This window comes from Ursus arctos, unplaced genomic scaffold, assembly GCF_023065955.2.
Source record: "Ursus arctos isolate Adak ecotype North America unplaced genomic scaffold, UrsArc2.0 scaffold_25, whole genome shotgun sequence".
In the NCBI taxonomy this organism is placed as follows: domain Eukaryota; kingdom Metazoa; phylum Chordata; class Mammalia; order Carnivora; family Ursidae; genus Ursus; species Ursus arctos.
The window spans coordinates 13,459,152-13,483,806 of record NW_026622930.1 but is presented as its reverse complement, the minus strand read 5'-3'; the positions used below and the strand labels follow the sequence as shown (position 1 = coordinate 13,483,806).

Sequence of the window (24,655 nt, the reverse complement as noted above, 5' to 3'; positions counted from 1 at the left end):
ATAGCTTGGTGACTGGCTCTACCTAGTTGACTGTGGAGCAGAGAAGTCCAAAACGCATGAGATTTCTGAGCCTGACTGAATGAGACTGTATCGGATAGAGGGGAAAGCGGGAGAGAGCTGGTTTTCAGAGGGGAAAGGTGTGCTGATAGGTTCTGTTTTTGGAGTATTGGATTTGGGGTGATAATGTGACATCCCAATAGAGAAATCCAGCTTATGGTTGGAGATGTCAGTTGAATATGGTGAGAGCCCAAAGCTAGTGAAGTCTAGGAGTCATACTTGTCAGCATAATGTTTGCTGTTGGTGAGCAGGACAGTCCCCAAGGAAGAGAGGACAGTAGAATGAGCCCAGGGCAGAGCATGAATTTAGAGGGTTCATGGTGGGAAGGGCAGCAAATGAGAGAGAAGCTGAATAGTCGAGTGGAGAGAAAGCCAAGGAAGAGAGATGGAAAGAAGGTGCAGAAAATCACATCAACACGGCAGAGAAGTCTAAAACGGTTTCTCCACCATGGCATGGTCAACATTTGGGGCCAGATGACTTTCATTATGGGGGTTGCCTTCTGCACTGTTGGATGTTAGCATTCCTGGCCTTTACTCACTAGTTGTCAGCAGCGTGCCACAGTCCTGACAATGGAAAATGACTTCAGACCTTACCCTGTGTCCTCCTAGGGGCAAAACTGCTTCCAGGTGAGAACTGCTGATCTATCTAGAAGAATAAGTACTATATGAAAAGACCACTGACTTTGGCAGTTACGAATATTGAGGGGAGTGAAAGTCAGACTACAGAGAATTGAAGAGGGAGAAAGGGAAGGAAAGGAAACTAAGGATGCAGACCACTCAGTACATCAGAGAGGAGATAAAAAGCAGACGCTTGAGCTCTGACCTCAGCAAGTTTTTGTGGGGTAGAGCCAGCGTTTATCCACCGTTCTCTTTTGATAGGTCGTCCTGGCTATTTATTCTTTTTTTTTTTTTTTTTTTTTTGTCTACTCACAAATATTTAAAAAAAATTTTTTTTTCATTATGTTCAGTTAGCCAACATATAGTACATCATAAGTTTTTGTTGTAGCATTCAATGATTCATTAGTTGCTAAACTCATTAAGCTTGTCTTGCTCTGGGGAAATAAAGTAGTGGTATTTTTACTGGGATTAAATTAAAAGTACAAATAATTTAGTCCCATGTCTCTTCATGTGTATAAGTAGTTCATTACTTTTCAAAATTAATAGACTATCTTTTTTAAGCAGTTTAACAAAAAATTGAGCAGAAAGTACCCTTCATCTCCCTTTCCTCTATTAACATGTTGCATTAGTGTGAGACCTTTGTTATATTTGATGAAACACTATTAATACATTATTGACCAAAGTCCATAGTCCATAGTTTACATTACGGTTCATGTACATTCTATGTAGTTTAACAAAAGTATAAGGACATGTGTCCACTGTTACACTGTCATAAAGAGTAGTTCACTGTCCAAAAATCCTCTGCACTTCACCTATTCCTCCCTCCCTACTACCATCCCTGCACCCCCTGCTCTGGCAGTGCTGATCATTTTACTGTCTGTATAGTTTTGCCTTTTCCAGAATGTTGTATAGTTGGAATCATACTCTATCTAGTCTTTTCAGATTGCTTCCTTCCACTTAGCAACATGCTTTTAAGGTTCCTTCGTGACTTGGATAGCTGATTTCTTTTTAGTGCTGTATAATAGTCCATTGTCTGAGTATGCGTCACAGCCTGTCTGCTCACCAACTGAAGGACATCTTGGTGGTTTCCAAGTTTTGGCAGTTAAGAATAAAGCTACTACAAACACCCGTGTGCAGGTTTTGTGTGGACATAAACTTTCAACTCCTTTAGGTAGATATTAAGGAGCATGATTTCTGGGTTGTATAGTGTGAGTATGTTTAGTTGGAAAGAAACTGCCAAACTGCTTCCCAAAGTGGGTCTATCATTTTGCGTACTCATCAGCGAAGAATGATAGTTCTTGATGCCAGTATTTGCTGTTGTGGCTTTGTTTGTTTGTTTTGTGGTTATTCTCACAGGTGTGCAGTGGTAGCTCGTTGTCTTAAGTTGCAATTCCCTAATGACATGATGTGGAGCATCTTTTCTTAAGCTTCTCTGCCGTCTGTATACCTTTTGGTGAGGTGTCTGTTCACGTCCTTTGCCAATTTTTCAATCAGGTTGTTTGTTTTCTTAGTTTTTATTTCATCACACCCAGAATTTGCATTGAATTTTGTTTATTGAAGCATAGTTGAAATACAATATTTTCAGGTGTACAAACTTAGTGGTTGTCAGCAGTTACATATATTGCAAGATGCTCACTATAAGTGTAGTTACCAAATGTCACCATAGAAAGTTATTAAATATTGACTATATTCCATATTCCTTATGCTGTACTTTTCGTCCCCATGACTTGTCTATTTTATAACTGGAAGTTTGTACCTCTTAATTTCCTCACCTGTTTTACCCCTCCCCCCAACTCCTCCCCTCTGGCACCCACCAGTTCTGTTAGTGAGTCTATTTCTGTTTGTTCGTTTTTTTTGTTTCTTAGATTACACATATAAGTGAAATAAAACCATATAGTATTTGTCTGTCTGACTTATTTTGCTTAGCATAATCACTCTAGGTCCATCCATGTAAATGGCAAAATCTTATTTTTATGGCTGAGTAATATAACATTGTGTATATATACCACATTTTCCTCATTTATCTAGTGATGGACACTTAGGTTGCTTCCATATCTTGGCTATTATAAACTGTGTTGCAGTAAACATAGTGGTGCATTTATTTTTTCAAATTAGTGTTCTTGTTTTTGTTGGGTAAATAACCAGAAGTGGAATTACTGGATCATATGGTATTCTATTTCTAATTTTTTTAGGAACCTCCCTACTGTCTACACCAGTTTACTTTCCCACCAACAGTGCACAAGGGTTTCCTTTTCTCCACATCCTTGCTAAGACATTATTTCTTGTCTTTTGGATACTAGCCATTCTAACAGATGTGAGGTGTTATTTCATTGTGGTTTTGATTTGCATTTCCCTGGTGATTAGTAATGTCCGAACCTCTTTTCATAAATCTGTCGGCCATCTGTATATTGTCTTTGGAAAAATATCTATTCAGATCATCTTCCCGTTTTTAATGAGATTATTTGTGGGGTGTTTTTTGGTTTTGGTTTTGGGTTTTTTTTGGTGTTGAGTTGTGTTTTTGCTATTGTTTTCCTTGCCTGGGGAAACAGATCCAGAAGAATATTAAGGCCAATGTCCAAGAGATTACTGCTCCTGTTTTCTTCTAGGAGTTTTATGGATTCATCTCAGTTTAGGTCTTAAATCCATTTTGAGTTTATTTGGTGTAAGAAAGTGGCCTAGTTTCATTCTTTCACATGTTTTGTATGTCCAGCTTTCCCAGCACCTTTTATTGAAAAGACTATCTTTTTCCCATTGCATATTCCTGCCTACTTTATCATGGATTGACCATATAAATGTGGATTTACTTCTGGGCTCTCTATTTTGTTCCATCTACCTATGTCTGTTTTTGTGCCTGTACTATACTGTTTAGATTATTATAGGATTGTGATATTTCCAGCTTTGTTGTTCTTTCCTAAGGTTGCATTGGCTATTCCAGGTCTTTTGTGTTTCCATACAAATGTTAGTATTATTTATTCTAGTTCTTTGAAAAATGCCATTGGTGTCTTGATAGGAATTGCATTGAATCCATTGATTGCTTTGGACGTGTTAATATTCTTCCAATCCATGAGTATCGCATCTTTCCATTTTTTTGTATTGTCTTCAGTTACTTTCATTAATGTGTTATAGTTTTCAGAGTTATAGGTCTTTGACCTTCTTGATTAATAGGTATTTTATTCTTGTTGATGTAATTATAAATGGGATTGTTTACTTAATTTCTCTTGCTGCTGCAGAGTTATTTGTGTATAGAAACACAGATTTCTGCATATTGTGTGTGTTTTTTGTTTTTTGTTTTTTTTTTTTTTTAGCGTGCAACTTTACTAAATTCATTTATTCTAAGACCTTTTCAGTGAAGCCTTTAGGGTTTTCTACGTATAGTATCATGTCATCTGTAAATAGTGACTGTTTTCTTCGTGAGTTTTAAGAGTTCTTTGTTTATTTTGGCTATGGGTCCTTTATCAGATATGTGTTTTGCAAATATTTTCTCCCCAGTCCATGGCTTTTATTTCCATTCTCTTAATATTTCTCAATTCTCATAATTCTCTTCTGCAGAGCAGAAGTTCTTACATCCAACTTACCAATTTTTTCTTTCAGGGATTGTGCTTTTGTTGTTGAATCCAAAAAATCCCTTCTCTTTTAATGTTTGTTTCTCCTTTCTTAGGCATGTACCTTACAAGTCTAATCGGATAATCTCCACTTTAGTAGGTAACTTTAATGCTTTTGCATTCAGTGTTCATACTGATGTATTTGTAATTTTCTATGATTTTACTTTATGCATCCTTGTTTCCGTGTTTTTCTTTCTTTGCCTCCTTTTTCTTACTTCTATCAGATTCATCAGGTTTGAAGCCTTGGAAATGAATCATTCTTATTTAGAGTTACCCGCAGGTTTACTAATTTCTTTGCTTGCTTTTCTTCCTGGCATACCTGTCCTTTCAAGTGAATCTATAGTTTTCTTTCCTAAACTATATCCTTTTTTAGTTCCTTGAAACCTTTTCACTGATAATAGGCTCTTAGAGTTGTTTTTGTAAAACTACCTTTACTTTTGCCCTCATTTTCAAGTAATAATCTTAACTGGATTTAAAATTCTGAGTTGGTCATTATCTTCTCCCATTTCTTTGGAGATTTTTTTCATTGGCTTTGAATTCATTTGTTGCTATTAGCCATCTAATTACTGTTCCTTTAAGGGAAATCTACCTTTTGTCTCAGCCTGCTTTTAAGATTTTTCTTTGGTGTTCTATAGTTCTATAGTTTTACTACAACCGATCAGTAGATGTGGATTTATTTTTATTTGGTCTTAGCAGCATTTGTTGTCCTTCAGTCTGAAGATCTACTTTTTAAACAATTCTCTAATTACTGGTTTTCATCTCTGAGCATATTACCCCCCCCTTTTTTTTTAAGCTTCTCCTTATTTATTTGAGAGACAGTGAGCATGAGCACAAGCAGGGAGGAGCAGCAGGCAGAGGGAGAGGGAGAAGCAAGCTCCCCACTAGCAGGGAACGCAGCTTGGGGCTTGATTCCAGGACCCTAGGATCTTGACCTGAGCCAAAGGCAGACGCTTAACTGACTGAGCCATCCAGGCGCCCCTCAACTTACCCATTTTTACTTCCCTTTTATAACTCTTACTAAATACATGTGAGTTGCTTCCTATGTAATTTCTTCCAGTATTTCTCTTGTAGTTCATTAATTTTTTTTGCCGCAACTAGTGTTATTTTATTCGTCAAATTGATGTTCTAATTTCCGTTACTGTATTTTTAGTCTGAGGCTTTGTAGTATGTAGTATGCTTTGTGGTTTAGAATTTAGAGCAGAGTCAGGTTGCAGGGTTCAGATTCTTGCTTCACCACATACTGTGAAACCACCAGCAAATTACTTAACTGATTTATTCTCATCAGTTAAATTAGGATAATAGTATATACTATAGATATAGAATCTAATAGTTCAGAGTGAGAATTAATAGAATAATAATAAAGGGATTAAACTGTGGTATGTATAGGTGCTGTGCATTAACTGCTAATGTCACATTTGCATTTTTTCACTTTTTTTCATACTCATCGTTTTAAATATATTTAATTTTAAATTACCATCTAGTCAGTTACCTAAGTCTAATCCTATTTTCTGTTAACTTTTTCTCATGATGGATTAGGATTATTTTCCTATTGATTTGAAATTTTGCATTATAAAAGTGTCTCTTCATTGAGGCTTTAATTTTTTTTTTTTAAGATTTTATTTACTTACTTGACAGAGCACAAGCAGGGGGAGCAGCAGAGGGAGAGGGAGAAGCAGGCTCCCTGCTAAGCAAGGAGCCTGATGCGGGACTCGATCCCAGGACCCTGAGACCATGACCTGAGCCAAGGCAGCCGCTTAACCGACTGAGCCACCCAGGTGTCCCTTCATTGAGGCTTTAATTTTAAGAATCTTCTTTTGTCTGAGTGATCATCTGTTAATAGCTTAGCATGGCGTATGACACATTCCTGGCACTCCAGTATTTAGAAATCACATAGAAGTGACCAGAGAGATTGAAAGTAGAAAACCAAAGTTTAACAGAAATCAAGGGAAAATATCTCATTTTTAAAGGAGGGATTTGGGTGAGTTATGAAATTTATTTGCTGCTAAGAGATGAAGATGAGGTCAAAGGAGTTTCCATTGGATTTGATAATGTGGAGGATTTCTGTGACTTTGCGTGATTGCAGGATAGTGGTATGGGGAGAAGCCTTATGAAATGATAATAACAGATTTAAGATTGAGATTTTTTTGTTCTATAGCTGGTGCAATAAGAAATTGAAGGCATAAAGATCATAAAGGAAGAAGTAGAACTATCTGTATGACAGGTGACAGGATTGCAAATAGTAAAGTTCTAAGTTAAAAAAATATCAAAAGCATCAAATAGCTAGAAATTTAACAAAAGTTGTGTAAAACATCTACACTGAAAACTATAAATAAAATAGTGCTGAAAGAAATTACATACATGGAGGTGTGTGTGTGTGTGTGTGTGTGTGTGTGTGTTCGTGGATTAGAAGATTCAATATTGACATCAGTTGCTCCCAACTTCTTCGATTTCATTACTATCCTGATCAAAATCCCAGCAGAGTTTATTATAAGAAATCACAAGCTTATTCTAAAATTTGAAAATCCAAGGTATTAAGAATAGGCAAGACAACTTTAGAGAAGAACAAGCCGATTGCAGAATTTACATGTGTATATACAAAAGATCTAAAATAGCCAAGATGGTCTTAAGGAAGGTATTTACAGCACTTGATGTGAAGACTTGGCATAAAATGAGAGTTAGACTGTGGTGTAGTATAAGAATAGATATTCTAATTGATGAGATAGAGTCCCGAAATAGATGTAATCAAAGACTTTTGACAAAGGCACCAGGTTTTCAGTAAATGGTGGTTAAGGCAGTTGGATATCCATGCAGAATAAACAAACTGTGGCCTATCTTAAGCCATGAACAAAATTAATCTCAGATGGATGATAGACCTAAGCAAGAAAGCTAAAATTATGATGTGAAAACTGAAGAATATTCTCATGACATTGGAGTAGGCAAAGGTTTAGTAGATGGTACAGAAGTGCACTTGACCATAAAAAATTGATGTATTTTTAGATTTCAAAAATATTTTAGAAATTTAGTTCATCAAAAGACACCACTTGAGGATGGATAAAGAAGGCCTTTCTAAACAAGACCTCAAATTCAGAATATGGTAAAGGAAAAAATTGCAACTTGGATAAATTGTCTCCTCTCCCCCAAAAGAGGAAGAAAGCAAGCAAGAAAGACCTGAAATATAAAGGTTCTCATTAGCAGCTTCAACAAACTGGGAGAACATTTGCTGCATAATTACAATATATGCAAAGCACCGTGAGATAAAATAATGGCTCCTCAAAGTTGTCCTAATTTCCAGAGCCCGTGAAGGTAGCAGATGGAATTATAATGTGGGAGATTATCGCGGAGAGCCCATTGTAGTCACAAAGGCACTTACAAGTGGAAGAGGGAGAAGTCCAGAATGATGGCAACAGGAAAAGAACTCCTCTGACCTTTTTGACCTTTGAAGGTGGAGGAATGGAGACACAAGGAATGCAGGTGGCCTCTAAAAACTGGAAAAGGCAAGGAAATGAATTCTTCCCTAGAGCTTCCAGAAGAAATACAATCCTGCCAACACCTTGATTTTAGTCCAGGAAGTCCCATTTTAGACTTCTGATCTCCAGAAGTGTAAGATAATGAATTTGTGCTGTTTTAAGCCATTAAATTTATGGCAGTTAGACCAGCAGTAGGAAACTATGCATACTTCTTATCAGTAAAAAAGACAAGTAACATAATTTTAAGATGGTTAACTCACAGAAGTAAACCTAGACGTCTAATAAATACATTTAAAAACACTGACCACCACTAATCAGAGAAAGTTAAGTGAGAACTATTTTGCCTATTAGGTTAGCAAAAATTTTCATAGATATTATCCATCCAGTCTTCTCAAGGATCCAAGAAGAGTCTCTTATACATTGTTGGTGATCGTCTAAACAGGAAAGATGTTTTAGAGGGAAAACCCATCAAAATTAAAGATTATTTCCTTGTGTATACCTATATACAACTTGAATCTTTCACAGGGAGTATCTTTCCATATCACTTGTGAAACTATTTTTCAATGCATAAAGAAACCGAGTCCAAGAGCAATACAAGAAAACCAGCAAATGCAAAATGGAAAATAACTGCATGGGGGCGGGGAGGGGAGAGGAGAGGGGGAAGGGGAGAAAGACAGGCATACTGCCTGCCAGATTTTAGGATGAGGTGACAGCAGCATTAGCTAGAGTTAATCATTTTCCCTCCTCGTCACACAGCTGCTCTGTCTACATCTTCTCTCACATCTACTGCCAACGTTCTGTTTATTGCATCTGTCTGTGAAAGTATCTGTACCCCCACCCCCGGTCCTCTAAGAGATGTGGCTAAAAGCTCAGTCTGTTAGCCATGTCTGCACTCATTGTGCAGCTGCTGCCTAGATTAAGTACTCAGGATGAAAGAAATGTTTTTTCCGTGGACACATGTTCCCATAACCGTCATCCTTGTGGTTTTGTACACCTTCTAACAAAGTCTTAAAACTCGTACTTACAGTGGTGAGCATTTTGTAATGGATGTAATTGTCAAATCACTGCTGTAAACTCAAAACTAATATGTCAACTATAATACTTCAAGTAAAATTTTATATAAATAAAAATTTTTTAAATCTTACAAGTAAACTCAATGAACAGCTCAAACAGGTGCTCAGGCCAGGGTTGGAGTTGGCAGATGATGTTACCAGACTTTAAACTTTTAAAGATGCATGAAGCCAGATGGGCCCAGGTCCTCTTCCTTGTTCCCTTCTTTCTTGTATGTCTGTTTCCCCAACACATTACCATGAACATTCAGGTAAACAGTCCTCAGCAGTGAGCTCCCAGTGAGTATCATGGACTTAATCTTTCTGGTTGGAATATGTAGGGGGAGGGCACCTATATAGTTAGGATGTGGATGTCTCTAGTCATTGTAGACTGTGATCCAGAAACGGATTATGGCCACATTGGCCAAAACTCCCTCATTCTAGGAACAAGAAACTATGCCTGGGAAGAAGAGTGTGTTAGCATGTTGCTGTTAATGGGGAAGTCAGGACAGAAATCTTCTCTCCCGATTAGGGGTGAGGGATCTTTTCTTAACATCTGTCTTTTCCGTGGACCTTACTTAGGTGGCATCCTTATGCTTTCCTGAGCTTTCCTTGAACTTTGTTACACCTTATCAGTTTAAATTTACTCTTAAAGGTTTCAACTTTGGACGAAATTTCCATATTCTGGACTGAGTTCGGGTCTCTAATTAGCAGGCATGCTTTACAAGCTATGTCAGGGTCATCTACTACCAGTTGAGCTCTTTGTCATTAAGGGGCCTATAAATTGCCTAGTTCAGTAACTGACCATTGGTCCACTTAGCTGGGGGCTCAAGAAAAAAATCCTATCTTGTGGTGGCTTTGTAATGTGTCAGTATGCATAGGCTGAACCACGTTTTCCAGAATTCCCTTTCTTGTATGTTTCTGGTTGGAGTGGGCCCCAGAGGAGATTCTTTTTGGAGATTTGAAGGGCACAGGTGAAGTGGCAGCCCTTTTTATAACGTAAGCGTTGTCCTTTTGAGTCAGCTCATGTTGTTGGCAAGAGGCAGCAGTGTGACCGGCAGCTTCTGCACCCGCTGCAGCTTCCTGTTTTAGCTCCTCTAAACCCTGGCCTCACCTGGTATGTGTACACAGACTGCGCCCACCCCCGCCCCCCAATGCCAGAGGCAACACAAGCAAACATGGTTTTAGTCTCTACTTGTGGCTTCAGCTTGTTGCCTCTGGTTCTAGCTTGTGGCTCTAGCTGTATATGCATCTTTCCTGGCTTCTGCCAGCCCTGCAGACTTCAAACTCCAGCTTCAGGGCAAAGATGGCCCTTAGAGGCTTTAGAAGCTCCTGCAATTACGTAAGTTAAATTCCTGTAAATTTAATACATATTCTGTTTCATAGACATTCCTCTTGTGGTTCTGCTTCTCTGGTTGAACCATGACTGCCACACACCTGTTTCTGAGAAACCGTTTTATTCACCTTACTTAGCAGCGTGGGCAGAGTTTCTGTGGGACAGTACAACTTTGGACTTCCAGGACCCCACCGTCTGGAATCCTCCAACTTTCAGAATCCTCCCATACCCCTAAAGGATAGAAAATAAATTTTAAAATCCCAGCCCTCTCTGATGAAGCATCATTTGACACCCAGCAACAACAGCAAAACAGACCCGAGCACTGGCAGAGGAGAGAGCAGCTCCATCCAGCAGGAGGCAGAAGAAAACCAAAAGAACAAGGATAGGGAACAGGGTAGAAGTGAACCTGAGTAACAGCAGTGGCCATAGCTAGAAGCCAAGACCAGCAAGAGACCTAGATCCTGAATGGAAGAGAAAAAATAGAACTCCTTTGGAGTTTTGGGAGTAAAAGAACTTGTCCTAAGCAGCCCTGTGTTGTCACTGTACCTCACAAGACACTGGGTTTCTGCCAGACACTTGTAGGTGCCCGTCTACATCACACACACTGCAGGTGGGGCTGGAGTTTGGGAAAAATACCCCTTTGTCCTGGCTGCCCTGGGTACCAGGGATCCAAAGTGTGTTCAGATACAAAGAATCATTAAAGGTGCTCTTTCAAGGAATACTGATTTATCACCTAGACAGCTTACAAGTGACTTTCAGTATAATTACTTAGAATATAGTTTATTGTTCCAGATGCTTAGGATTTTATTCGATGCTATAAATACAAAGGAGGGATTAGAAGAAACAATCTGAAGAGGTGTCTTCGTGGTCTCCAATGATCTTTACCTTGGAATAAGCCCTTCGGTCTTGGAACGTTGAAATGACTAGTGAAGAATGGAAACAGGCCTTCCAGAAAGTACCTCTGGTGTATGATGGTTAGCTGTTACAAGTCAAGGGAGCAATCAGGCGGTAACCTAGAAAGTGGGGGATATATTCAACGAGAGACTGCTTCCACCTCACGCTAACTAGTTGGTTGTGCCATTAGACCTGTGCCTTTGCCCAGGAGGTCACTATCTTTTACTAATGCGTGAGAGACCTACAAACAAGCTATCCTCTTGGACTTCTAAAGGAAACAGTTTTTTCTAGCATCATAGTACCACTTTATTGTGAACTTCCCCACTTCCCCTGCATTTTCCATCCTTGAGCTCCATCACAGATGGTGGTGTTCATGATTGTAGCCCTTGAGCAACAAAGTAGAATTTGTTGTTCTCAGGATGGTCCATGAAAGAAGGCAGGCAGGTCTGTCCATATAAAGTTATTAGCTTAACTGTTTTAGCACTTTTTTAGCTCTGATTTCCATAGTCCTTGTCTATCCCCATAGGACCCTGAACAGAGGTCATACTTTTCACTTTTCTTGGTGACTGGCTCTCTTTGATTCTGTGATTCCTGTGACGCCAGTTCAGTACTTGCTTCAGAAGAATACTTGATGCCCCAGTGAACAAATTTTGAAATAATTCCATTGTCCTTGAAGTCGGGCTGTAAGGGTCTGAGTAGCTGAGAATATTTCCTATTCTAAAAACAGAATTTGGGTGTGCCTCATTGGAAATAAAAAAACATTATGGTGGGTTTATGTTAATTAACTGGTGGGTGAGGGTTCTCAGCCTGGTTTGGTGCAGGAGAGCATGTTTCTAGAGCTGATGCCTCAGAGCTTAGGTCTGTCCCCAGGCATCCCGACTGCATCTGGGTGCCTCCCATCTGGTCAGTTCCAGGGCTCGTTCCTTCTGCTTCATCCTGTGATTTTTAGGCATACCTGCGACTCTCTGCCTATATGAAACAGGATTCCAAACACACCGTTTCTTTTTGGATACAAATGCCAGTCTACTGCCCTCCTCTGTTTTCCTTAGATTGAAAGTAGAATTTAGTATTTCCTGGCCCAAAACCAAGGGCAGAAGAAAGAAGTGTGAAGCTTAAGGATACTACCTAAGATCATATTAACATAGTTTTTTTCTTAAATGCTAGTTTAGTAAATAACAAAATCAGACCTCCTGGCTACACCAGTCATGAAAAGAAAGGGCTTTAGACAGAGGGGGAAAAAAATCCAAAAAGGATAATTATTTTAATAGCTGTCCTGGGGGGGGGGGCAGGGAACGCAGATAAGGGTGAAGCTGCCCCAAATTAACAATTAGCTAAATCCTGGGGATTATAGCACAGCAGGATTTAGTATTCTGTTTCTTAAAAATGCACAATGCTGCCAAAAACTGAATGAGTGTGATTGCAGCTATCTGTGGTTTTGACCGATGCTCTCGCAGCTGTGAAAGTTTGACCTGAGCTGAAATGCCTCACTGAGTCAGCCCTTTCTCTGTCCTTGTCCTGCAGCGCAAATCTCTCCAGGGCCGCCTGGGGAGCATTAGAGAAGAACGGCACCCAGCTGATGATCCGTTCCTATGAGCTTGGGGTCCTTTTCCTGCCGTCAGCATTTGTAAGTTCACATTTGAACCTGCCTGAGTGGTCACACGTGAAACGAGTTGGATTTTTATGTTCTCTTCCTTTGATCATCATGACCTGCCCAAGGCCAGGAGGTAGCAGGGCCAGAGTTCTAACCTAGAGCCTGCGCTCTCAACTGCTGGCCTGTGCTAACATATATTTAGCACTCACTATTCTGAGTGCCGTGAGATTGCTGCTCTCAGGGAGCGTACCTGATGACAGATTGAAGGTAATTGCGTTGGGTAAAGTTAATCACATGTTTCGCAGGATTTAAATATTGTTAAGATTCATTACAAGATGGTAGTGACAGGTCACCAAAGGGATGAGTCAGCCAAGAGCAAGATGTTCCTTTGGAGGAGGTCTTTGGAAGCTAGAAAATTTGGGGGGGCGAGAGGAAAGAATGCTTAGAGTTTAAGGTGGGCGGAGAGGAGAGGGAAGGGCATCCCATGTTGGAAGTGGCATGAGTGTAAGTCAGGAGGCAAGGAAGCTTACAACATCTGCTTGAAAAGGAGTTCAGAAGGTCACAGAGAATCTGTGCGACCAGAGTCACTGGTATGCCCCCTAGAAACACACCAAGTTGGAAGCTGTGTCTCTCTCTTGAGGCGTCTAGCCCAGCTTGTCTCCCAGCTTGGAGCAGCTCTCAGTTTCTGCAGCTGAACACTGGACAGTATGGCTGCTTTTTAATGTAGGGACTAGCTGTACAGGCCTTCTGATTTCTAAACACTAAAACCACTCTTGGCCCAGAGAGACATTCCCACTCTGAGGGGCACACAGACCCCAAGACCACCTATCTTGCCTCTCACATTCACTCACACATTCGGTGGAATGCAGTCAGAACAGCCCACACGATGAAGTGGTTAATGCTTTTTTTTTTTTTGCCACCTGCTATAGTTGAACTTCTGATAAACACACACATGATGCAGCTCCATTGTAAACCGCTTGGACTAGACCAGAATATTTAGCTAAGGGAGTGCTGTGTACTTATCCTCAGGCTTCAGTCCAGACGCATGTGACTTGTCGGCATAGTCAGAAGGCGTGCCAGAGAGCACCTCCCCCCGAGCTTGGCGGTCTTCCTCACTATCCCTCCCCTCTACACTCTGGTGAAAAGTCCTTTTCTCTCTCTCCCTCTCTCCCTCCCTCCCTCCCTCCTTCTCCCCCTCCCTCTCTCCCTCCTACCTTAATCTTTCTCCATCCTTTTCTTCTACAATTCAGAGGGTTTTGCTACATAACTGTCAAATAAGTTTCTCCTAAGGGTAATAATCATGAAATTCTAGCACTTTTTGTTTCTTTCCTTCAGAGTCAGAGCAGATCCTAACGCTGCTTACAGCTGCCCCCTCCATTTCCTTGGAGACCGATGGTTCCCCCTTTGCTATAGACAAGGAAGTGACTTCCCTAGGGTTCCACAGCTGAGTGGGCTCCAGCCCTCAAGCCACCATCTCTAACTGATCCTTCCTGTGATCTTTCAGCTTTATCACAGGGAAATAGTAAATTCATAACACTAGGGTAATAATAGTAATTTGGTGTGACTGTAGTGACCATAGCTGTGAACTAAGGTCAGGATTATTTCCTAGCTTAAGGAATAAATTCCATGTCCCTCTTGTTTGGCTTTTGTTGTCCACATTTGCAAAATTCTAGACATTTCTAACTGTTCTGACTCGATGCCTCATCATGAAAATGGTAATAGGAAAAACGTATATTGCACTTCAGGTCCTTTAGACCCTGCTAAGCTAATTTTTACTTCTGATTCTATTTCTATCTGTACATTAGAGACAGCTAATAGAGGAAAAAATAGGCATAATCATTTAGAATCCCCAAATTAGACTCTTCTATACTGTTGGAATAAGAAAGAGCTCCATTACAGTACATTCTAGATAAGAGATTCAGTTATTTATAAAGACTATCAGGCAAGAATATTAAAAATGGATTCCGTCCTTCCATGGTATGCTGATAAGATTCAAGAGTGAACCTCCAAGCACAGTGACCATGTAATTAATGTAGTGACTAAAAAGATAGCGTTTTATCCAGCAATCCAGGTTCCTTGGCATGTCTTCAGATACAGATCCTAGAACAGTGCTTTAAAGCAGGCTTCCTCCATAACACTAGTAAAGACTCAAAACCGTCACTGTCTCGTCAGACGTTCTCTTTTCTGGGTGAACTGTCTGTGTCCTTCACTGAACCATAAATTATTTGGGCAGGGTGCCAAAATGAGGTGTGTAGACAAGACACAGAAGTATTTTACCTGGGGTGCCTGGGTGGCTTAGTCATTTGAGTGTCTGACTCTTGGTTTGGGCTCGGGTTATAATCTCAGGATCGTGGGATCGAGCCCCATGTCAGACTCCACATTCGGCAGGAAGTCTGCTTGGGACTCTCTGTTCCTCCCCCGCTTGCCCTCCTCACCTCTCTCTCTTTATCTCTCCCTCTCTCTCAAATCTTAAAAAGTGTTTGACCTCTTCCTCCCAAGGAACCTACTAGTCAAGTTGAGCAAGAAGGTCATTTTAAAAAGGCACTTTCGTTGAGAGATGTCCAGGTGCCAAGACTGGGAGAGAAGTAACTGGCGTGAGTGAGCAGAACCCAAAGGGCTGAAAGTGGGTATTCAGGTCCTTTTCATTGCTCTTGACAGAAACAAACTTGAGCTTGTATAAGCCCGCAGAAGGAGGTAGTTTTCTGAAAAGCTGCTGAAAGGCATGTCATGGAATCAGTGGCACAGCGGAGACTTGGGAGGGGTGGAGCTGGGCCAGCCCTGGGGACCTCAGCAGTATACCACCTGTCTGGGTGGCTGCCACTGGTGATACCTCCACAGCGGCTTGTCCCCTCATTTGCCAGCCATTTGCATTTAAGGACTGCTCAAGTTTCGGTCTGCTTTTCACACCTCTGCGCTGCCCTGACCCTGTCCTATGATAGTGGGCCTGTTTCCCAGAGAAGGGAAGATGGCTAGGAAGCCATCCCACAGGTAGCTACTGCGTGAGGGTATCACCCACAAGTGAGTTGATGGGTGTTTTATCAGTCTGCATAAAACCACGTCAAGAAATTTTGCAACAGAGGAGACTTTGTCCTTAAGCTACTGTGTCACTTACTGATAAGTGAAGCTTCTGGAAAACCAGTGGACCTTTGCTTGTTCTTCACAGAGTTAACATTTATGGTTTTGACTCAGGGCAACCCAAAGATCTTTGCCTTGAGGTGATTTGTCATTTTGCTGAGGTAATTCGAACACAGAATGAGACACTTAGCTTCTGAAGGAGAGACTGTCCAGCACAACTCCACGGCTCCCTCCTCGGATGTCTCCCAGACTCGTCACTGAACATTCCAGCCTGCCTGGAATGACCTCAAAGTCACCCTGTTCAGCTCCACCAGCTCCCAGTGCCTCCAGTTCAGCTCCACCAGCTCCCCGTGCCTCCAGTTCAGTAGCCCTGGGAACAGGAGGAGGAACGAGATGGAGTCTTCTTTCTCATGAAGCTCATGGATTATAGTATGTGATGAGAACTGTGGTGTAGGTGATACACAGTGTAAGGACTTTGAGAAAGGGAGCACGTAATCTGCCTGGTGGGCCTGCGCAAGGCTTCTGTAAGGGGATGACGTTTGACCTGGATCTTGAAAACCGAGTTATGAGCTTAACGCTGCATCAAGGGAGATGAGGCTTCCAGTCAGACCAGTGCGTGTTATACTTGAGGAGCAGCAGGCCGTTCTGTGTGCCTGGGAAGGGGCTGGGATGTGGGCCATAGACTTCGAGGTTGGACTCCTGTTCTGAAGGAGACAGGCAAGCAGGACCCAGTGAAATTGCACTTCGTCCCACGTGGACAGTAGAAAGCCCCGTTTTTTCAGCAAGATTAGTGATGTCATCGGGCCAATTTTCAAATAATTTGAAGCTTATAAGATACTCTTCCAATTACAATTCAAGTTATATTATTCAAAAGGTACCTGAGGATATGGGCCTTGTAAATCTCACCAAAATCATCTTCATCACTTAAGCCATACTATTATAAAAATTTGATTAATGATTACTATTATCACCCCACCGTCCTAGCTCAAAGTGTACAAAGTCATCTCTGGCCACTCTTTTACACCCAAGTTTTGCTGCATAATGCTGCCTGATAATTGGTCACTTCTGGCCATTCCTGCTGCCACTGTGTCCAGGGCATGTCAACTCCTGCTGTAGTATCCTCCCACCATGCTTCCCAAGGCAGCTCCAAGCTGCTCTCCACCGGCTGCCGGAGTGTTTTTGTAGACCATACATCAGGTCATGTCATCCACTTTCAAATCTTGTAAGATAGAAGCCAGACTTCTTGGCATGGCCTACTTTTCTCTTCATGCCGTGACTCCTGACTCTTTGGGCCTGACCACTTCTCTCTGTTTCCTGGCCCTTATGTTCGGCCATACAGAACTAGTTCCTATTATGAGTCAAGCCCATCTGTGTTCTCCAGAGAAACAGAACCAATAAGATATATAGATACATATAGAGAGATTTATTGTGAGGAATTGGCTCACATGACTTTGGGGCGAGGAAGTCCCAGCCTTTGCCAGCTAGAGACTCAGGAGAGCTAGTGATGTAATTTCACCAGCTATAGAGTCTGAAGGTCTGAGGATCAGGAGAGTTGATGCTTTCAGTCCCAATGTAAGTTTGGGAGAAGACCTATGTCCCAGCCAACAGAGGGCAAATTCACCCTTCCTCAGCTTTTTTGTTCTAGTCAGGCCCTCAACAGATTGGATGATACCCACCCACATTGGGGGGTCAGAGGCAGTCTGCTGTATTCAGTCCACTGGCTCATTTCCTACTCTCATCCAGAAACACCCTCAGAGACCCTCCCCACCCCCCCCCCCCCAGAGTGAGTGATGTTTAACCGGTCATCTGGTATCTGATGGCCCAGTCGAGTGGATACCCAATGACCATAATGCCATCATTCATCAGCCTTAATCTATATCAGGAACAGGACCCCTATACCCCTAAACCCACCTGTCTCCCTTATCTCCAGTCCAGGTGCCCCTCCTCTGCATCCCACAGCTTTCTAGAATGTAGGCTAATCACATATCGTTTGTATTATTATTTACTTGTGTGTCTCCTTGATTGAACTGTGAGCTGCTTTCTACTGGGGCTTGGCACATCTCTTAGTTGGTGTTGCTTCCTTTCAGTTCCTAGAGTACACACTGTCCTTTCTGTGAGGAGAGCAAATGTGGAGAACAATGGCTCTGGACACCACATGGATTTAGCCCAGTGGGTGTTGTGTGTAGTAGGTGTTCAAATATGTTTGTAAGCAATTTGCAATATAGAATTGCTCACCTGCCTTGCTGAAATTAAAGCACGTGCATGTGCTCAGTCTGTTGCGATACTTGCAAATGCCAATCCCTCTCTGTTTAGTAGATGTTCTTAAAATTTCTGTATCTGTTAGTCTCCAAAAGGTTACTAATGAGAACACGGTTTGTTATAAAATGAGGCTTTGTGTTTCCTCTTCAGTGCTAGTAAGACATGCCTTTTAATGTTTTTGGTTACAAGTTTGCCAAATAGACTACTTAATACCCAGTTCTGTAATCATTTCTCTAACTGGACATCATCCAGAATCCGGTTTCTTGAGATCAGCCCACCTTTGTGCTTCTTAGCAGAGCTCCATGTCCAAAACTCCCACGTTTCTGAGCGATCAGCAACTGGAGTTGCCACTGTTGTCCTTCCCCGGTAGGCCATCCTGATCCTTGTGTTCCGGAACACTGACTTGAGGTTAGCATTTGCCAACAGTTGAGTTTGGTGCCCAGAATGAAGAGTCTCAGACACTGCTGAGGCAGTCACCTAGAAGGCCCCTCAGCTCTGCACTTCCGACAGCCATAATAAGGACCTGTCACTCAGGAACCAATGCAATGGTTGCATGAAGGGATGTTCTCTGTGGCCTGAAAATAGTAGATGGGGAGCCACCATTTTTCATTCATAATAAAGAGGCCATTTGAAATCTCTGGGCTTGGTCTGGAAGCAAAGTCTCTGGTAACCAAACTTTGATTTGTTCGCATTTTTTTCTGCTTTTAAATGAATGAATCCATAAACATACCATCTCAAGTGAACCTAACTTGCTGTTAGAGCCATGCGGTGTTTGGGAACACTTTGGGGAGCTTTGGGGATTAATGTCAAGGGTACATTTCACTTAGCTATTGTTACACAGGTGCTTAAAGACTTCTTTTGAGGTCTAATACCAATATATCAAGTATATAATTTTTGTTGGGTTTGTCCGTTTAAGTGTATTTAACTTTTATTTATTTTACTAATATTTTATTTATTTGACAGAGACAGCGAGAGAGGGAACACAAGCAAGGGGAGTGTGAGAGGGAGAAGCAGGGTTCCTGCCGAGCAGGGAGCCCAATGTGGGGCTCGATCCCAGGACCCTGGGATCATGACCTGAGCTGAAGGCAGACGCTTAACGGCTAAGCCACCAGGCGCTCCCATTTGAGTGTATTTAACTTGTGCATGACTCTAATTCATTTAGGTTCAGAAAAATTTGAATATAGGAAAGATCCAACAATTTCAAAGATTAGTAGCTCTATTCCAAGTCCTTGGGCGTCTGTGAGTATATCAGGGAGAGGCAAGTTTTCTATTTGAACTTCATGCATTTTGGTGTTTATGGAGCACATACTTTGTCAGGCACTGACTTAGTCCTGGACTTGAGCCTGCCTTGTACTTTGTGGACTACAGCTACTCCTGCCTCTGGGAGTTAATGTGCACGACAATCTGAGAATCCTGGGTCAATGTCCAAAATGGTTTCCTCCAGACAAGGGTAGCCTGAGCTTTCCTACGCTTGCCTTAGGGCTGAGGGGCACCTTGGCTCCTTCTGAGCCCTTGATGTGTTTACCCCTAAGATGGCAGCTTCTCTTTTCTGTCATTAGAATCAAAAATGCTTCAGTCAAATGCACAAGAACTTTGTCTCTTACAGTCTCTTTTCTCTGTTCTGGTTAAGCTATTTTATTATCTTTTGTTGCCAGAATTGATATATACCACATGTATTTGCTCTCTCATCATGACTGTGGCTCTGGCTGGAAGAACTAATGAAATTCACAAGAGCCGCCGCCTTGACCCTCTCACACCACTTCTGACCCCCGGCCATCTGTTGAGGGTACTCAGGGTTTCCCACGGGGCTACAGCTGGGCAGTACTGTTTCACGTGGAGTTTTCCTCTAAGCTTTCATGTTCTCCCACTCAGCCCCATTCTGGCATTCTACTCCTTCCTCTTTCCTATCCACATCCAGTTGCCACATCCTGTCCCCTCTGCCCTAGCAAGAATTTTGCTGCCTGCTGCTGTAGGTCTTTGTCTTCTCCTTCCCTAGACTAATTCCATCTCTGCCCTCCCCATCTTGGCTGCTGCTACACTTCTGAAGCTCTCTTGCCCACCTGCCAGGGTCTGCATTCCCCTGTGAACCTGCAGTGTCTCCTCGTGGCCCACGAGACGACATCCAGAATCCTTTGTGTGACAGCAGGGCGTGACCTAGAACAGCATGCCCCCCAGCCTCTGTTCCCACCCCTCCCCCAACGTGTCCTGCACAGCCAGTGCTCCAGTCACCTGTGAGTGCTTGTTAGCGGGCAAGGTGCGCTGGGGCACTAGTGGTACAACTGCTACTTACTAGTTGTGTGATCCTGTGCTACTGTTCTTCGCCTCCATTAGAAAGTGAAGTCATGTGGAAGGAGAACGTAGAAGTATTGGAGAGATACCGGGGACCAAGCAAAGGAACTGTCTGGGAGCACACAGTGCTAGAGGAGCCAAAATGACGATGGAGTTGGGGTCCTGTTTATAAGCGGTTAGGCTTTGGAGCTATTACTTCCATAGGCTTCCTTTTTTAAGTGTGAAGTGGGGACAGGGCAGTCACTAATAACTTTGTAGCATCGTTTGAGAACTGAGAGTTCTTGCCTGTAAATTGTTGAAGCGGTGCCTGGCACTGGCAAGTACTGAGCAGTAGCAGCACCAACTCGTAGATCAAGCAGTTCAACAGAAGGTGGAAGGCAGAGGTCAAAATCTTGACCTCACACCCATGGTGATGGGATGCTGTTCCTTTTTCTTCTTAAGTGCACTCCCCCCCATTGACAGAGCCCTTTGTTTATCAGAAACCCACCCTTCTTGGGCCTCTTGGGCTTACTCTCCTCCGTGAAGCTTTTCTTAAGCCCCCACCTGGAAGCACAGTTGATCATATGCCGCCTTATAGGGAGGACAAGACAGCCACCTCCCTGTACTTCACTTTCTTGTCAGTGAGTCCATCTTTGATTTCATCTTTGATTAAGTGTGCTTCTTCTAGAAGGCTCACTGTCATTACCATTTTGCCCAGGAAAACGTGATACCTTGTGTAAGGTTTTACTGCTTGAGGATGCTAATTGGATGCAACTAAAAAATAAACGATATCTCTGAGATTTGAACATGTTTCTTGTTCTGTGATTGAGGTAAGCCGCTAAACTTAATCTGTCATGGCAGTAACAGCTCTTATCCTTCCAGAGCTGATGAAGGGAAAAGCCAGTAATTTCTCAAGTGTGATAGATGTCCACCCTCTCACCTAGTGTTTTATAAATATATTGTCTTAACTGTCTTTTTACTTATCTGTGCCTGGGAGGGTGCCTTCCTCTGTTTTATAAAATGCCAAGTGATACCACTCTGATACATAAATAATGATAATTAGACGACAGCTTCAAATTATTTGACATCCAGATTGAAGGGAAAAGTGGTACTTCTTTTTTTCCCCCCCCCATAATACCCTAGAATTTAGATCAGAAATGGCATTCAGGAAAGCATATTGCTTCCTGTCAGACATGGAGGGCTCAAAGCTTCTTCTGTGTGAAGTAAGACACCACAGAACAGGCGCGTGCCAAAGCATGTTGGGGCATCAGATCTAGGCCAGGCCATAAAGACTCTCCATCCTTTGCGATGATTTGCTTGAGAATAACAGAACTAGACTAGGAGCCAGAGAAGAGGGAAGTTGTTTTTGTCTGAAACTCCACCTAAGTTATTTAATAGTCATTAAATGACATCATTTCCCAACCTCTGGCCTCTTTCACAAATGTCAAGAACCGGGGTTTCGAGAATTTGGCTCCTCCTGATTTGGTCTGCTTTAATATTACCTCTTAAATTTTCAAGGACTTCTTCCTTTGTTGTGGCTCCTGGTGGGTGATATGAGACTATTTGTTCACTTAGTTGAAGGAACAGAAGACTAAGAATCAGAAAGGCAGAGCTTGATTTCCAGCCTTACTGTTTAATAGCTGTATGGACTTGGGCAACTATTTAACCTCCATTTTATTTCCTCCCTTGTAAAATAGGAGTGATTTCATCACAAGAACATCCAGGGTGTACATACTACACTAACTTACATCCGTGTGCGAGTCATTGTTCTAAGTAACTTACTGTCAGCATGCCATTTAATAGATGAGGAAACTCGGGCCCAGAAAGGTTAAGTAACTTACCTCGAGTCACATAGCAAATAAGTGATATGCACAAGGAAGAGCGTAAGATTATCCTCCGATCCAGAATTTGTTGAAGGTAAGCTGTGAGTAGGGGCACCAGTGTTGACTGTTGTGGAGATGGCCCAGCAGCCCTCCACAGGGTAGGAGGAAGTGGGGGTGAGGAGGCAGACTACAGTGTCCCCTTTCAGGTTCCCTTGGTCTCCCTGCCCCCTTCCTTCTGCTCTCACATATCCCTGATTTTTAATTTTTCCTTCAGTCTCTTTCAAATCTATTTCCTTCCTTTTCCACTGACCCCACTTTCCTCTGAACTCGCCTCGTTGGAAACTCACCTTTTGTTAGGATGCTGATATTTGTATCCCTATTACCATTCACTCACCAATCTCCCATTGGTGTGGCAGTAGCTGTCAGTCTTCTGGCTCTAACAATTCCCTGTTGGATCTATTCTCATCTGTGCCAGTAAGCCTTTATAGTGGAACTTCTCGGTTCAAAAACCTGCAACTCCTCACTGTATATCAAAGTATGGGCCATACACTTTAATAACTGGGATCTTGTGATGCTGTGGGTTATAAGTGATGGATAACTAACTCAGCGTAAGAAAAAAGGGAAACACAGAGGGTGAGTCCCTTGCTTTGGGCAGAGCTGAATCCAGGGGTTTGGGCCATATTTTCATAGTTCATTTTGAAGTACGTGAGAGCCCCCAGCAGCTCAAGGCTCACATCTTAAAGCATGAACTCCTCAGCACAAAGATGGTCTCTTCCCTGACACCTCTGATGTGGCCCATGTGCCCATCCCAAGTCACTATGGCCTGGGGTTGGGCCCAGTTAAATAGGTACAAGCCACTGTTACCCACACTGCTTCCTGTTCAGACCTTCTCTGTCTGGTTCTCTCCAGTGTTCTCAGCCCTCTTCCTGGGCCTGATGTGCCTGCTCTCTGCTTTAACAACTCTGCCGTGGCTTATACTGGTCTCCCTTGATGTTCTTTCCTGCCATCTCTGCTTATCAAAATTCTACCAATTTCTCAAGGCCCCGCTGTAATGTTTTCTACAAAGCCTTGTCTTATCCCAAAATTGGTAAAAGGCATTTCTTCCTTTTCTGTGTAGCATTCTTACACTGATTCCCAACACTTACTGCCTTTCACTGTTTCTCATCACCATCTTCATCAGTGCTGGCCCTTTCTTCATCACCCATACCTTTCTGTAGGTCTTCACGTGCACAGAGCATTTGCACATTGATTTGCTCTAATGGAAAAGCCTGTAGAGTAAGCAGGCAATCACCTTTATTCTATTTTTGCAGCCTAGCATTGCTTGAACACCAGCTGTGCACCAAGACTAGGTGCTGACGTGAAAGACATTTTAACGTGATGACATCCAGATGCTTTATTCTGATTTTACAAATGAGGAAATTGAGGTCTAGTAAATAAGTGGCTAGGTATCCCACTAACCATTGTTTTTAGCTTCTGGAACATGCAAGCTCTTTGCTACCTCTGCATCTTTTCAGATATGTTCCTTCTGCCTGGAATATTCTTTCCCCTCTCACCTCTCCCAACCCTACTCCTCTTTCAGGGTCTAATTAAAATGTCACTCTTTTAGGGAGACTTCTATTGACCTCCCATCCACCCTCCCATCCAGTCTAAAACAGGTCTATTCTCTCTTCTAGTACTTGTGTTTTTCTTCATAGTGGTTATCACAAATATGTAATTATTTCACTTTTATAAATGCAGTGTCTCCCCACTAGGCTGTGTACCCCATGAGGACAGGGACAATGACATCTTTCTTAACGCTTAGGCAGTCAGTGTCTGGCACCGTGCCTGACACCAAAGAGACACTCAAGAAATAATGTGTGGAATGAACAAATGCAAGTATCAGCCATTCTCGCAGCTCACCAAATGCCAGAGCAATGGTAGAACCCGATTGTCTGAAGCCCGGGTCAGCATAACTCCGACTCTTAGCACATCCTACACTGTGCCCACGAGCAGCCTCCCCTACTCAGTTACGTGATCATCAAGACTAAGAACTAGAGTTCTAGTTCTTTTATGGGTTCCAAGGACATTAGCACTGTGTGATATGTGGGTATTTAGGATATGAAGGGTGGGTATGTGGATGGGTGGACAGAAGGGATGAGAGACAGACTGACTTGCAAACAAGGTACTGGGATGATCCACCGAGGGAGACCAGAGAGGAGATCCATGTGTGGAGGCATGGGGAAAATGAGGCTCCCATATTAAGTACCTGCATTGCTGCAAAGGTCCTAGAAGGCGGTAGTGATTCTGTACATCAGCTGAGATACAGCACTTTAACTCGTATCCTGGTTAAGATCTAAAAATAATACCCTATTCTGGAGTTCTTGGAATAAACCTTCCATTTTGGTGAGTCTGGAAGAGTTTTTGTTTTTATATTCCTATCACATTATATTGGAACACTTTCATTATACATGAAGGCAACTTTTATTCTTACACCAGAGTGAGCAGCCTGTTACTATAGCAATATTGAAATTATTTATATACACTGTCTTCTACACACTCCTTGCAAACTGTACATAGCGGTTAGGAGAAATGGGCTATGATATCCAAAATTGTTTTCTCTTTTATTTCCTTTATTAAA

At 42.2% G+C, this 24,655-nt stretch overlaps 1 protein-coding gene across 3 annotated transcripts in view; it reads left to right on the top strand.

The window, feature by feature from the left end:
* Positions 1-24,655, top strand: part of TDP1 (tyrosyl-DNA phosphodiesterase 1) — an 87,776-nt gene that overhangs the window by 46,227 nt on the left and 16,894 nt on the right. For all 3 annotated transcript variants that reach the window (XM_026515465.4, XM_057318475.1, XM_048219994.2), the window contains one exon: positions 12,544-12,646. In XM_026515465.4, coding sequence (XP_026371250.1) covers positions 12,544-12,646 — 103 coding nt within the window. The remainder of the gene's footprint in view (positions 1-12,543; positions 12,647-24,655) is intronic.